This window comes from Hyperolius riggenbachi, chromosome 7 (assembly GCF_040937935.1).
Source record: "Hyperolius riggenbachi isolate aHypRig1 chromosome 7, aHypRig1.pri, whole genome shotgun sequence".
NCBI lineage: Eukaryota > Metazoa > Chordata > Amphibia > Anura > Hyperoliidae > Hyperolius > Hyperolius riggenbachi.
Window position 1 is genome coordinate 1,729,427 of NC_090652.1, and position 13,841 is coordinate 1,743,267.

At 45.7% G+C, this 13,841-nt stretch overlaps 1 protein-coding gene across 2 annotated transcripts in view; it reads right to left on the reverse strand.

The window, feature by feature from the left end:
- LOC137524050 (syntaxin-binding protein 4-like) overlaps window positions 1–13,841 on the reverse strand; it is a 265,426-nt gene that overhangs the window by 101,545 nt on the left and 150,040 nt on the right. For both annotated transcript variants that reach the window (XM_068243473.1, XM_068243474.1), the window contains exons 15-19: window positions 8,048–8,140; window positions 7,266–7,331; window positions 6,990–7,181; window positions 5,374–5,484; window positions 1,633–1,679 (exon numbers count right to left, since the gene is read on the reverse strand). In XM_068243473.1, the coding sequence (XP_068099574.1) occupies window positions 1,633–1,679; window positions 5,374–5,484; window positions 6,990–7,181; window positions 7,266–7,331; window positions 8,048–8,140 (509 nt within the window). The remainder of the gene's footprint in view (window positions 1–1,632; window positions 1,680–5,373; window positions 5,485–6,989; window positions 7,182–7,265; window positions 7,332–8,047; window positions 8,141–13,841) is intronic.

Below are 13,841 nucleotides of genomic sequence, written 5' to 3' on the forward strand. Positions count from 1 at the left end.
CCTATAATCGCAAAACGCCGGTGAATACCGCCAGCGTTTTGCTGGAGTGATTTTCGTGCGATTAACGCGGAAAAATCACTGGACATGCGGCTGTTTTGACGCGATCGCGATTAGCATGCTAATTGCGATCACTAACCGCGAAACGATAATTGCCGGTAAACCGCTGCATGCAACGCGTTTGCAATTAATGCCAACCACAAACGCGGCAGTGAGAACACTGCCATTTGCTACAATGTGTAGCGGTTTTTACAAAACCGCTAGCAGTTTGCCATGAGCGGGAATCGCGTGATTCCCGCTCAGGTGAGAACGGGCCCTAAACATGCCTAGAATCGCTCTGAAATCTGCTCCAAAAGCCTCTAGTGTTTTGCAGATCTGCTAGAGGTGTTTGGTGTGCAGTGGGCCTGAGACTGCAAAATACTGTCATCAATACTTACATGTGTGAAACAAACATGTAAGAGTAGTTGGAACCTCGAGGAGACCAACATTCTAGAGCAGGCTCACTCTCCCAGCCACGCTGCCAGTAATGGACGAGCACATCCACACTGTGCATGCGCAAATCAGGGTCACGCCCCCAACACAGACGCTGCTGCAGGGCTCTGTCCACAAACGCTTTTCTAAGCGATTTTGCAGAGTGATTGCGGTTTTACACGTCTTGACCACACAGCGCACGACCCGCGCTGATATGAACTTTCTCAGACATTCATTGCTTAATGACTCTGAAGTCTCTTAAAAATCATCTTTTTATTATAAAATCCTGTGTAATATGATAGCCCTACCTAAACCGCTGCATCCCCGCCGCTGTAATCTATCTAAATCCCCCCAAACTCGCCGGGGGACAATCCGGGCAGCGCTTCCGTGTGAGGCAGAGCTATGAGCCGCAGCTCTGCCTCTCAGCGCGTCTGTCAGCGCCAGATCTCCGCCTCTCCCCCGCCCCTCTCAGTCTTCCTTCACTCAGACGGGCGGGGGAGAGGCGGAGATCCGCGCTGATACACGGGCATGGAGGCAGAGCTGCAGCTCATAGCTCCACCTCTCACGGAGGAGTAGAGGGCAGCAAAAACAACAACCAAGAAAGCCGTGGATTTTGCAGGGGAGAGGGAGGGGGGAGTTAGGGGGGATTTAGATAGATTTCAGCGGCGGGGATATGGCGGTTTAGTAGGGCAAACATATTACACAGGATTTTATAATAAAAAGATGATTTTTAAGAGACTTCAGTTTCTCTTTAAGCGTTTGGGGGGGGGGGGGGGATTTTAAAGCTGGAGGTAAATGCCGACCGCTTTTGCTTGATTTACCGAACGCTTTAATCTTTGTGAATTGCAATCTCTGGACATCTCTTTAGCGCACAAGTCGGTAATGTACGGCACTGGTTGGTAATTTAGCTTTTCAGTGCGGTAACAGGTTCAGTGATTTGGCGTTTGGGAAGGTGATCGGTACAATCAGCTGTTCTCTGTATTACTGAATGTGGCGATGCTCAGTGACTTGGGGGCAGAGTGTAGTAATTATTACTATGTAATGACACAAATACAAAACACTAATAAGACAGAGCAATTGTCAGAGCCCATCGTGTTGTGTGACAATGGATTGCCTGCAGACAGTCAGTTCACATTATCTGTCATTACTGAAATAAGGTCTTACCTCGGCTCCTCGTTCAGCTGGACTGACGTTAACTGCTTCTGGACTTTCTTTAAAGACAAAAAAATACAATATATAAACTCGGGAAATGTCATACAGGAGTATCACCTCAACACTCATGACAACAGCGCTTCACTTTGTTACAGCACCCCTGAAGTGACATTCATGTGGAGGCGGCCATATTTGTTTCCTGTTAAACAATGCCGGTTGCCTGGCTGTCCTGCTGAGCTTTTTGGCTGCAGTAGTGTCTGAATCACACACCTGAAACAAGCATGCAGGCAAGGGAGGAGTGGGACCTTTCGGCCTGGGGGGGGGGAAACACAAATTAGAGGTCAATCTCCATGGCAGCCCGAGCCCAAATGACATCACATCCACCCCACTTGTTATATGCCGCTAGTCACATGGAGCGCCCATGCGGAAATACAGCAGCGACACTTGCAGGACAGCGTGACAGGTAAAGTATAACTGCACAGGTATCGGGGGTCACATGATACATTTGTGTGTGGGGGGGGGCCTCCCTTCTTCTCCGTTGTTCATAATTCTCACACGCTGTTACCGACATGCACCCCATCAACCACATCAGCTTACCCAGCATCTCAGATTCAACCAATTTCCACCAAAAATCAGTCAATTCATCGATTGGGCATGCTTGTGGCAGCAACAATCGTCATCAAATTTGATAATAATTCGATAATAATTATCAAAACGGTTGATCGCCAAGTCGACAGATGTATTGCCTTTTTAATCCCCCCCCCCCCCCAAACACACACACACTTATGTCCAAAGAGGTACTGTCCCTAGAAAAGAGGGACAGTTGGGAGCCATGATGGTGAAGGAGCAGACAGAGTATTTTTCTACGGACCCTGCAGGCAAGCCTCTGCTCTACATCATGCTGTTTACATTTTCCAGCTTACCCACCCGCTAATTGCTCTGTAATTGCTTTTATTTCCCTCAGCCAGTCAGCCTCGTGTTTCACATTGTCTTATACAACAATCCTAAATGCAGCAGGCCCTGCAAGAGCCCTAAATCATTAAATGAGAGACAGCCTGGTGGGAAATCTCCCCCCCCCCCCCCCCCGGCCAGTCCTCCCCTGCATGCAGCAATTGCACTCACACTTCAGTCACCTGACCTGCATGCTTGTTCAGCGGCTATGGCTAAAAGTATTAGAGGCAGAGGATCAGCAGAACAGCCAGGCAACCTGCATTGTTTAATAGGAAATGCATATGGCAGCCTCCATATACCTCCCACTTCCCTCGAAGGACAGGATGAGGATAATGAGCTTTTTGGAATCTGTGTATGAAGGTCGATAAGCTGCGGTGTGTAGTTAATAGAAATTGTCAATGAGATGTTACAATTTGCATCAACTCGAAATGATTATCTTAATTTCATGCACATTTCTGCACCTTGAAACTCAACCAGTCAGATGCAGTAGCTGATCATTTCAATGGGTCCAATTCCAAGCTGACTACATTTTAATTAAAAAAATAATGCAAATGTTGTATAAAAAATGTACATCTTATTGACCATTTCTGGAGATGACAGCCATATATGGGAATCCGGATGACAAAAGACAGGATATATGTGGGTGGAGAAGGACAATCTGGCTAGCAGGAGACTGAAGGTGCAATGAGGAGGATGTAGAGTATGGCGAGAAGATAAGACCACCACAGACATAGATCAATGGGAAAGGATGGAAGACCTAACTGTGTGGACAAGATACCTGACAGATAACCGATAATGATTGTGCTCTGTCTGATGGGTAAAGACTGACTACCTCTAGTGTTGGACAGTTTGTGGAAGAAGACGGAAGGTGAAGTAAATACAAGTTGGGACAACATGGAAGCAGTGAAGTGAACTGGTTGGCCAAATGGAGAATTTATGGTGGTAAAAACTGGCAAGAAAAGACGTGTTCGAATGTTGGTTGGTGTGGGTGAAGATGGAAGATATGAGAATAGGATGGGCAGGGAAGACAGAAGGCAAAGAATGATGTCAACTCAATGGAGAAGACAGAAGGTATAATGATGTACCGATTGGGATGAAGACAGACGATGGAGTTATGTGAGCTGGTTTGGAGCAGACAGAATGAGGAACGATGTAGGTATGTTGAAAGAAGACACAAGTTGCAGTGTTGGTGGCTGGTTGGAGACACAGGAGGTGTGGTAATGTAGAGTGGAAGATGCAAACTGGAGTGACATAAACTGGTATGGAGAAGGAAAGAAGTGTGGTGGTGAGGCCTGGTTGGGAGAAGATGGAAGATTAAGTGATGTGAGCTGGTTTGGAGAAGACAAAAGATGAAGTGAAGTTATGTAGGCTTGTTTGGAGCAGAGAAAATGAGCAGTGATGAAGGTTTGTTGGTGACTGGTTGGAGACACAGGAGGTGTGGTAATGTAGAGTGGATGGTGGTGGATGGACATTTCGGTGATATAACCTGTTATGGAGAAGGAAAGAAGTGTGGTGGTGAGGCCTGGTTGGGAGAAGATGGAAGATTAAGTGATGTGAGCTGGCTTGGAGAAGACAGAAGATGAAGTGAAGTTATGTAGGCTTGTGTGGAGCAGAGAGAATGAGCAGTGATGAAGGTTTGTTGGTGACTGGTTGGAGACACAGGAGGTGGTAATGTAGAGTGGATGGTAGAGGATGGACATTTAGGTGATATAACCTGTTATGGAGAAGGAAAGAGATGTGGTGGGTGGTGAGTAGTGATGGGCGAACAGTGTTCGCCACTGTTCGGGTTCGCCCGGATTTTGGCCTGTTCTGGTTCGGTTCGGCACCCCCCGAACACCTCATGGTGTTCGGGAGGGTGTTCGGGCACGCTGCCCGAACCTGAACAGGCCTTCTTTGTTCGGCCGAACACAGCCGTGTCCGGCCGAACATAGCCCCCTATAGGGTCCCAGCATATAGGGAGAGCATGCCACGAGCGCTGGGGGGGGGGGGGGCGGAAATGCCCCCCACCCCTCTCCGCTAAGCTCTCCCTTCTGCCGGTACCCTATAATTAAATTTAAGTGCCCAAAAGTACCTGAGGAGGAGGAGGGCAGGAAGAGGGAAGCCGGAGTTATTGGGCGCTAGTACCATCTGGTACTTCCGCCCTCTCTTGACGCACTTCCTGTTTACATTTGAAGTCGCGTCAAGAGTGCGCAGAAGTACCGCGATGACGCGTACGAGGGTACGTGTCATCATGTAGATGACGCGTACCCTCGTTCGCGTCATCGCGGTAATTCTGCGCCCTCTTGGTGCAACTTTTAGGTGCTCTAGGTGCAACTTTTTGGTCACACCCGGTGCAACATTTTGCACGCTCCGCGCAGCGCTGAACTTTGCACGTGAAACTTTGTGCGCCCTAAAGGGCTTTGGGCGTACTAAGGGGCTTTTAGGCGTCCTAAGTTAGCACCCTTTTGTGAATCACGCCCCAGGAAGCTAAACGTTGCTGAAAATATACTTGCCAAATGATGTAAGTTTGCTAATACTTTTTCACTTGCCTAAAAGGTATTTGTGTGATAAGATGACAAAACATCTAAAATTCTGGAGGAGCAATCATTGTATCCGGACCGCAGTGTGATTATGTAGATTTGCTGAGAAAAGACAGAAGGGCCTTTATTCAAGTCACTTTTTCTCCTAAGTTTTCTCTTAGGAGATATTTTCACAAATTATCAATAGAATGACTTTTAAAGCGAACCCAAAGCCAGCAAATTTCATTGAAATGGCCAATATCAGGTGCAGCATCACGTCATACCATGGGAGGACTTCACCCACCTTCACAAAGCTCAGCAGTTTCTTATTGGACACTTCTAGGTGTTTGCGGTTGATTTCAGATTTGCGTAGCTGGCAGTCCGAGAGGGATAACCGCCGATTTAAATCCAAACCCTGAAACCAAAAGACGACATTAAAGAGAATCTGTATTGTTAAAATCGCACAAAAGTAAACATACCAGTGCGTTAGGGGACATCTCCTATTACCCTCTGTCACAATTTCGCCGCTCCCCGCCGCATTAAAAGTGGTTAAAAACAGTTTTAAAAAGTTTGTTTATAGACAAACAAAATGGCCACCAAAACAGGAAGTAGGTTGATGTACAGTATGTCCACACATAGAAAATACATCCATACACAAGCAGGCTGTATACACCCTTCCTTTTGTATCTCAAGAGATTATTTGTGTGTTTCTTTCCCCCTGCTCTCATGCACTGAAGTTTCAGGCTGCTCTTTTCTTCCAGCAAACAGCTCTGCCTGTATGTAATTCCTCAGTATGTGAAAGCCCAGCCAGCTCAGAGGAGGATTTATCCAGCTTGTAAAAGATAAGAGAGAAGAGAGAAGCTGCCCAAATCTAAATAACACAGGCAGTGTGCATAGAGGGGCCTGGAAGGGGGAGTTCATAGCAGAACCACAACACTGAAGAACTTGGCAGCCTTCCAGACACAGGCTAACAAGTCTGACAAGAGAGAGATAAGTTGATTTATTACAGAGACTGTGATAGTAGAAAGTGCTGCAGTAAGCCAGAACACATTAGAATAGCTTTTGGAACTTGTAGGATGATAAAAAACAGGATGCAATTTTTGTTACGGAGTCTCTTTAAGAAAACTCCATCCAGCTCATGTCAGAACCAGTGATGATTGAATTCAGCTAATTACAATTACACAAAATTACACGTACATTTTCACATTTACGCCTCTATGTAATTATGAATTGTTAATTGAATTGACTTGGTATATGCAATCGCAATTACGCATGAATTTACGTGTAATTTACGCATAAATTCATGCTGACTTTGGAGGTGAATAGCAAAGCCCCCATACACACTATTGCTACCAAAGTTGCTACATATGTTATGGAGAATAGTGGGTACAAGTCAAAACATTTTTTCAAAAAGACCTTGTAGTTTTTGAGAAAATCAATAATGAAAATGCAAAGAAAAAGGGTTTAAAAAAAATGACAGTTTAAAAACCATTTTTCTTTGAATTTTTAAAATTAATTTTCTCAAAAACTACAAGGTCTTTTTTTTTTTTTTACTTGTACCCACTATCCTCAACATTTGTAGCAAGGGCATGTATGTGGTCTTTGCTATTGACCGCCAAATTCGGCACAAAATTACACGTAAATTACACATGCTAATAATTGCATACAAAATGAATTACCCCTTTCCCCGAAATTTTGCATGACGATTACAATATGCGTATATGGGAATTATGATGTGTAATTACACTGAGGCGTAATTTCTGCTCACGCCTAGTCAGAACTCAGAAGTTGTATTTTACAATTTTTGGGACTCTCTTTCTCATCTTTACTACTAATGACAGTTCTGGTTACATTGTTGTTAATTTCCAGGAATCTTCTGCACTGATAAGCCAGTCTCTGCCTCGGAACATACTCTGTTACCTGGCTAACTTCCAGCATCATCATCTTCTTCTTCCCCGGCACTTGCTGCTTGAGTTCCGTGATTTCGGTTTCCAGGAGGTGGATGACATCCTCGTAGTCGTGCTCCGCGCTGTGCGCCTGTCTCTGGGCCGTCTCTGCCACCTCCAGCTTGTTCTGCAGGCAGCGGTTCTCGGAGAGGAGCCCCAACATTTTCTGCAAAACATCCAAGTCCAGAGCTCACCTTTCAGGCTGAGATGGATCTTCCACAATGCAGCTCCACCTGTATGCTATACTCACCTGGTTCAGCCGCTGCAGCTCCTCTTCCGTCACCTTCTTGCTGGTTTCCACCTCTACCAAGAGAGCCTGAAAGGTCAAATGTTGTAGAAAAGTCACACCAAAGTAATGCAGTAAAAAAAGGCACAACTCTAGCCAAAGCGGCTCAGGTTCTCATTTTGGGGCCCAGGTGCAGTGGGGAGTCATCATCAGTCAAGGCAGGCATTGTAGAAAGGGCTGGGTGAGTCCACCAGAGCAGGAGGAAGGCTGTGTAGGGGGTGTCAGAGATCCTGGTCACCAGCCCTCGTACTGTGCTGGTAAAGTTACAATCAGAATTATTGTAGGGGGTGGTCAGGGTTTTTCTGTTGGTCAAGTTGAAGGCCTGACCCTACAAGGTCTGTTATAGTGGCGAGGAATGTGAGGTCAGTATGCGTAAGCAGGTGGCTAAATAAACTAGAGCTTTAATTTATAACCTTAACATTTGAAAGTACCTTATAGATAATGTATCTTTTATGGTATAATTATTTATTATCGTAAACTAGATTTGAGCCTCAGACAAACTTGTTTATGCCCCAGACTTACTTCTCCCACCTCTAGGGTTACCCTGTGATCTACTTGGGAAGGCCCAGAAATAGGGGCAGCTTCCAGATTCTAGGAGGGGTTTTGTAGATCCCCAAAGGGCCTTGAAACAGCCCTTTAGGGTGCAGCCATGCACTACCAATGACCTTGCACCCTGTGTGTACAGGTATTAGTGTAAGGTTTGGACTGGTCCTCTTTAGGGCTCCTCAGGTCTTCCCACTTCTCACCTTCAGCCTCCGGACCTCTTGCCTTAAATCAGACACTTCATCTTGTAGCTGTTCCAGCTCTAAACTGTCAGAGAACCTCGGAACATCCATTTCCTGTTGGTCAAAGAATTGTCATGTCAACATTAAGCCTGAACAGATTCTAACGTGTACATGACACAACTTATTATATCCCAATTCAACTAGTGTAGGGACCTAGTCGTGGGCCAACCTCAATGTCTACTGGCCACCTTCCTCCCCTTATACAGCTCCCTGGTGTCTAGTGTCCCCCTCCCTCCCCTATACAGTTCCCTGGTGTCTAGTGTCCCCCTCCCTCCCCTATACAGTTCCCTGGTGGTGTCTAGTGGCTCTCCTACAACCCCTATACAGTTCCCTAGTGTCTAGTGTCCCCCTCCCTCCCCTATACAGTTCCCTGGTGGTGTCTAGTGGCTCTCCTACAACCCCTATACAGTTCCCTAGTGTCCCCCTCCCTCCCCTATACAGTTCCCTGGTGTCTAGTGGCTCTCCTACAACCCCTATACAGTTCCCTAGTGTCTAGTGCCCCCCTCCCTCCCCTATACAGTTCCCTGGTGGTGTCTAGTGGCTCTCCTACAACCCCTATACAGTTCCCTAGTGTCTAGTGTCCCCCTCCCTCCCCTATACAGTTCCCTGGTGGTGTCTAGTGGCTCTCCTACAACCCCTATACAGTTCCCTAGTGTCCCCCTCCCTCCCCTATACAGTTCCCTGGTGTCTAGTGGCTCTCCTACAACCTCTATACAGTTCCCTAGTGTCTAGTGCCCCCCTCCCTCCCCTATACAGTTCCCTGGTGGTGTCTAGTGGCTCTCCTACAACCCCTATACAGTTCCCTAGTGTCTAGTGTCCCCCTCCCTCCCCTATACAGTTCCCTGGTGGTGTCTAGTGGCTCTCCTACAACCCCTATACAGTTCCCTGGTGTCTAAAGGTCATCCACCCTCCCCTATACAGTTCCCTGGTGTCTAGTGATTTCCTCCCCCCTCCCCCAAATGCCTTCCCTAGTGTCTAATGGGCTTCACCTCCAATACAGCTTCTTCATTGGTGGTCTAGAATGGACCAAACATAATGCAAAGTGAAGAAACCACTTGAGGGCCAGATTTGGGCCACGGCCGGAGTTTGACATGTATGCACTAGTGTGATTTGACCTATTTATAAAAGATGACTTATGCCTGGCAAATTAAGCACAACAAAATCAATTGTAACTTCTCCGGAGACATCAGTGGTGTGCTCTGTCCAGTTCAATTTTAAAAGCAGCGATACTGCCCCTCACCAAAGCCATCACTTAAAATCTCCACTATTATGTATTTTTATTGCACTGACATCTTCTACAGCACTTCACAGAGTACATAGTCATGTCACTGACTATCCTCAGAGGAGCTCACACTCTAATCCTACCATAGTCATAGTCTAATGTCCTACCATATTATTATTATGTATTTATATAGCACTGACATCTTCTGCAGCACATTACAGAGTACATAGTCATGTCACTGACTGTCCTCAGAGGAGCTCACACTCTAATCCTACCATAGTCATAGTCTAATGTCCTACCATATTATTATTATGTATTTATATAGCACTGACCTCTTCTGCAGCACATTACAGAGTACATAGTCATGTCACTGACTGTCCTCAGAGGAGCTCACACTCTAATCCTACCATAGTCATAGTGTAATGTCCTACCATATTATTATTATGTATTTATATAGGACTGACATCTCCTGCAGCACATTACAGAGTACATAGTCATGTCACTGACTGTCCTCAGAGGAGCTCACACTCTAATCCTACCATAGTCATAGTGTAATGTCCTACCATATTATTATTATGTATTTATATAGCACTGACATCTCCTGCAGCACATTACAGAGTACATAGTCATGTCACTGACTGTCCTCAGAGGAGCTCACACTCTAATCCTACCATAGTCATAGTCTAATGTCCTACCATATTATTATTATTATTATGTATTTATATAGCACTGCCATCTTCTGCAGCACATTACAGAGTACATAGTCATGTCACTGACTGTCCTCAGAGGAGCTCACACTCTAATCCTACCATAGTCATAGTGTAATGTCCTACCATATTATTATTATGTATTTATATAGCACTGCCATCTTCTGCAGCACATTACAGAGTACATAGTCATGTCACTGACTGTCCTCAGAGGAACTCGCACTCTAATCCTACCATAGTCATAGTATAAATGTCCTACCATATTATTATTATGTATTTATATAGCACTGACATCTTCTGCAGCACATTACAGAGTACATAGTCATGTCACTGACTGTCCTCAGAGGAGCTCACACTCTAATACTACCATGGTCATAGTCTAATGTCCCACCATATTATTATTATGCATTTATATAGCACTGACATCTTCTGCAGCACATTACAGAGTACATAGTTATGTCACTGACTGTGGTCAGAGGAGCTCACAATCTAATCCTACCATAGTCATAGTCTAATGTCCTACCATATTATTATTATGTATTTATATAGCACTGACATCTTCTGCAGCACATTACAGAGTACATAGCCATGTCACTGACTGTCCTCAGAGGAGCTCACTATCTAATCCTACCATAGTCATAGTGTAATGTCCTACCATATTATTATTATGTATTTATATAGCACTGACATCTTCTGCAGCACATTACAGAGTACATAGTCATGTCACTGACTGTCCTCAGAGGAGCTCACACTCTAATCCTACCATAGTCATAGTGTAATGCCCTACCATATTATTATTATGTATTTATATAACACTGACATCTTCTGCAGCACATTACAGAGTACATAGTCATGTCACTGACTGTCCTCAGAGGAGCTCACACTGTAATCCTACCATAGTCATAGTCTAATGTCAGAATCAGAATCAGAATCATTTATTTCGCCAAGCATGACAGGATCATGCCTGGAATTGGGTTTGGCACATACAGAGCTCAACATCTACAAGGACATGAGAAATAGTGCACTAAACAAGAGACATACATGATAAAGCATTTAACAAGATACAACAGATAGCATTTAGCATGATACAACAGAAAGTGGAGGCAGGCTATGAGGGCTCGGCCCGTAAGTCCCAAGTACGTCTGCGCACCTAAGAAGGATGGGGTGGTGGTGGGACGTGGGTGGAGTTCAGGAGATTGACTGCTGAAGGGAAAAATGAGTTCCTATGCCTCGTGGTCCTGGTGGGGATAACCCGGAATCTTCGCCCTGAACGCAGGCGACTGAAGTAGCAGTGGCCCGGATGTGAGGGGTCCATGGCTATCTTCAGCGCCCTAGTGTGTAATCTCGAGTTGTAGAGTAGATCAAGTGGAGGGAGGGGTTTCCCGATGATTCTCTCTGCTGATCTAATGACCCTCTGGAGTTTTTGTCTGTCGCTGACGGAGGAACCAGCGTGCCAGACCAGGATGGAAGAGCAGAGTATAGATTCTGTGGTGGCAGAGTAGAATCTTGTGAGGACCTGATGGGGCATGCCAAACTTTTTCAGCTGACGGAGGAAGAAGAGCCTTTTCTGGGCCTTTGCCACGGTGGAGCTAGTGTTAGCCTTCCATCTCAGGTCGTTTGAGATGGTGGTGCCCAGGAGGCGGACGCAGGGAACTATCGCCACTTCAGTTCCATCAATGTGGATTGGTGGTGGAGAAGGGGCACGCTTCCTGAAGTCGATAATCATCTCCACAGTTTTTGCTGCGTTAAGGACCAACCTGTTCTCTCTGCACCAGTGACAGATATTGTCTACCTGCTGACGATAGGCACTCTCGTCGTTCTTGGTGATAAGGCCAACAATAGTGGTGTCATCTGCAAATTTGATAACCTTGACAGAGTCCGCTGTGGATCTGCAGTTGTTGGTGTAGAGGGAGAACAGCATTGGAGGCAGGACGCAGCCTTGTGGAGCCCCCATGTTCGTGGTTCGTGGTTGGGAGGAAATGTCGCCCAGTTTGACAGATTGTGACCTGTGGGATAGGAAGTCCGTGATCCAAAGGCGAAGGCTGGAATGGACACCGAGTGTAGCTAGACCCTCCTGAAGTCTGCGTGGACAGATGGTGTTAAATGCCGAACTAAAGTCCAGGAGGAGGACTCTGGCATACGAGTCTGGCCTGTCCAGGTGGTTGCTGATGATCTCCAGGCAGATATTGATGGCGTCATCGGTGGACCTGTTTTCCCTGTACGCAAATTGGAATGGGTCAAGGAGGGGCATGGTGGTGGACTTCAGAAAGGACAGGACAACTCTTTCGAGGGTCTTCATGATAACGGATGTTAGTGCTACAGGCCTGAAGTTATTGAGGTCAGTGACGCCCTGCTTTTTGGGGACTGGAATGATGGTGGACCTCTTAAAGCAGGCAGGAACCTTGCCCATCTGGAGTGACTTGTTGAATATGGTGGTTAGAATAGGGGCAAGTTGCCTAGCACAGGACTTCAGGCAGGCAGGGGACACTCCGTCCGGGCCAGAGGCTTTCCTAGAGTTCATAGTTGACAGGTGATGTGTGACGTCGGATTCTCTCACAGCCAAGGGGGGAGAACTTGGACTCGAGGTGAGGTCAGCATGTGCCAGAGGGGAAGTGGGTGGTGGCAGGTCCCCCGCAGGCGAATCCTGGCACTCGAACCTGCAGTAGAATTTACTGAGTTCTTCAGCAAGTTCGATGCTAGGTGGAGCGTGTCGGGGGGGAGGCTTGTAATTGGTAGCAGCTTTAAGGCCTTTCCATATGTCCTACCATATTATTATTATTATGTATTTATATAGCACTGACATCTCCTGCTGCACATTGCAGAGTACATAGTCATGTCACTGACTGTCCTCAGAGGAGCTCACACTCTAATCCTACCATAGTCATAGTCTAATGTCCTACCATATTATTATGTATTTATATAGCACTGACATCTCCTGCAGCACATTACAGAGTACATAGTCATGTCACTGACTGTCCTCAGAGGAGCTCACACTCTAATCCTACCATAGTCATAGTCTAATGCCTTACCATATGGTTATTATGTATTTATATAGCACTGACATCTCCTGCAGCACATTACAGAGTACATAGTCATGTCACTGACTGTCCTCAGAGGGGCTCACACTCTAATCCTACCATAGTCATAGTCTAATGTCCAACCATATTATTATTATGTATTTATATAGCACTGACCTCTCCTGCAGCACATTACAGAGTACATAGTCATGTCACTGACTGTCCTCAGAGGAGCTCACACTCTAATCCTACCATAGTTATAGCCTAATGTCCTACCATATTATTATGTATTTATATAGCACTGACATCTTCTGCAGCACATTACAGAGCACAGAGTCATGTCACTGACTGTCCTCAGAGGAGCTCACACTCTAATCCTACCATAGTCATAGTCTAATGTCCTACCATATTATTATTATGTATTTATATAGCACTGACATCTTCTGCAGCACATTACAGAGTACATAGTCATATCACTGACTGTCCTCAGAGGAGCTCACAATCTAATCCTACCATAGTCATAGTCTAATGTCCTACCATATTATTATTATGTATTTATATAGCACTGACATCTTCTGCAGCACATTACAGAGTACATAGTCATGTCACTGACTGTCCTCAGAGGAGCACACACTCTAATCCTACCATAGTCATAGTCTAATGTCCTACCATATTATTATTATTATGTATTTATATAGCACTGACATCTTCTGCAGCACATTACAGAGTACATAGTCATGTCACTGACTGTCCTCAGAGGAGCTCACACTCTAATCCTACCATAGTCATAGTCTAATGTCCTACCATAT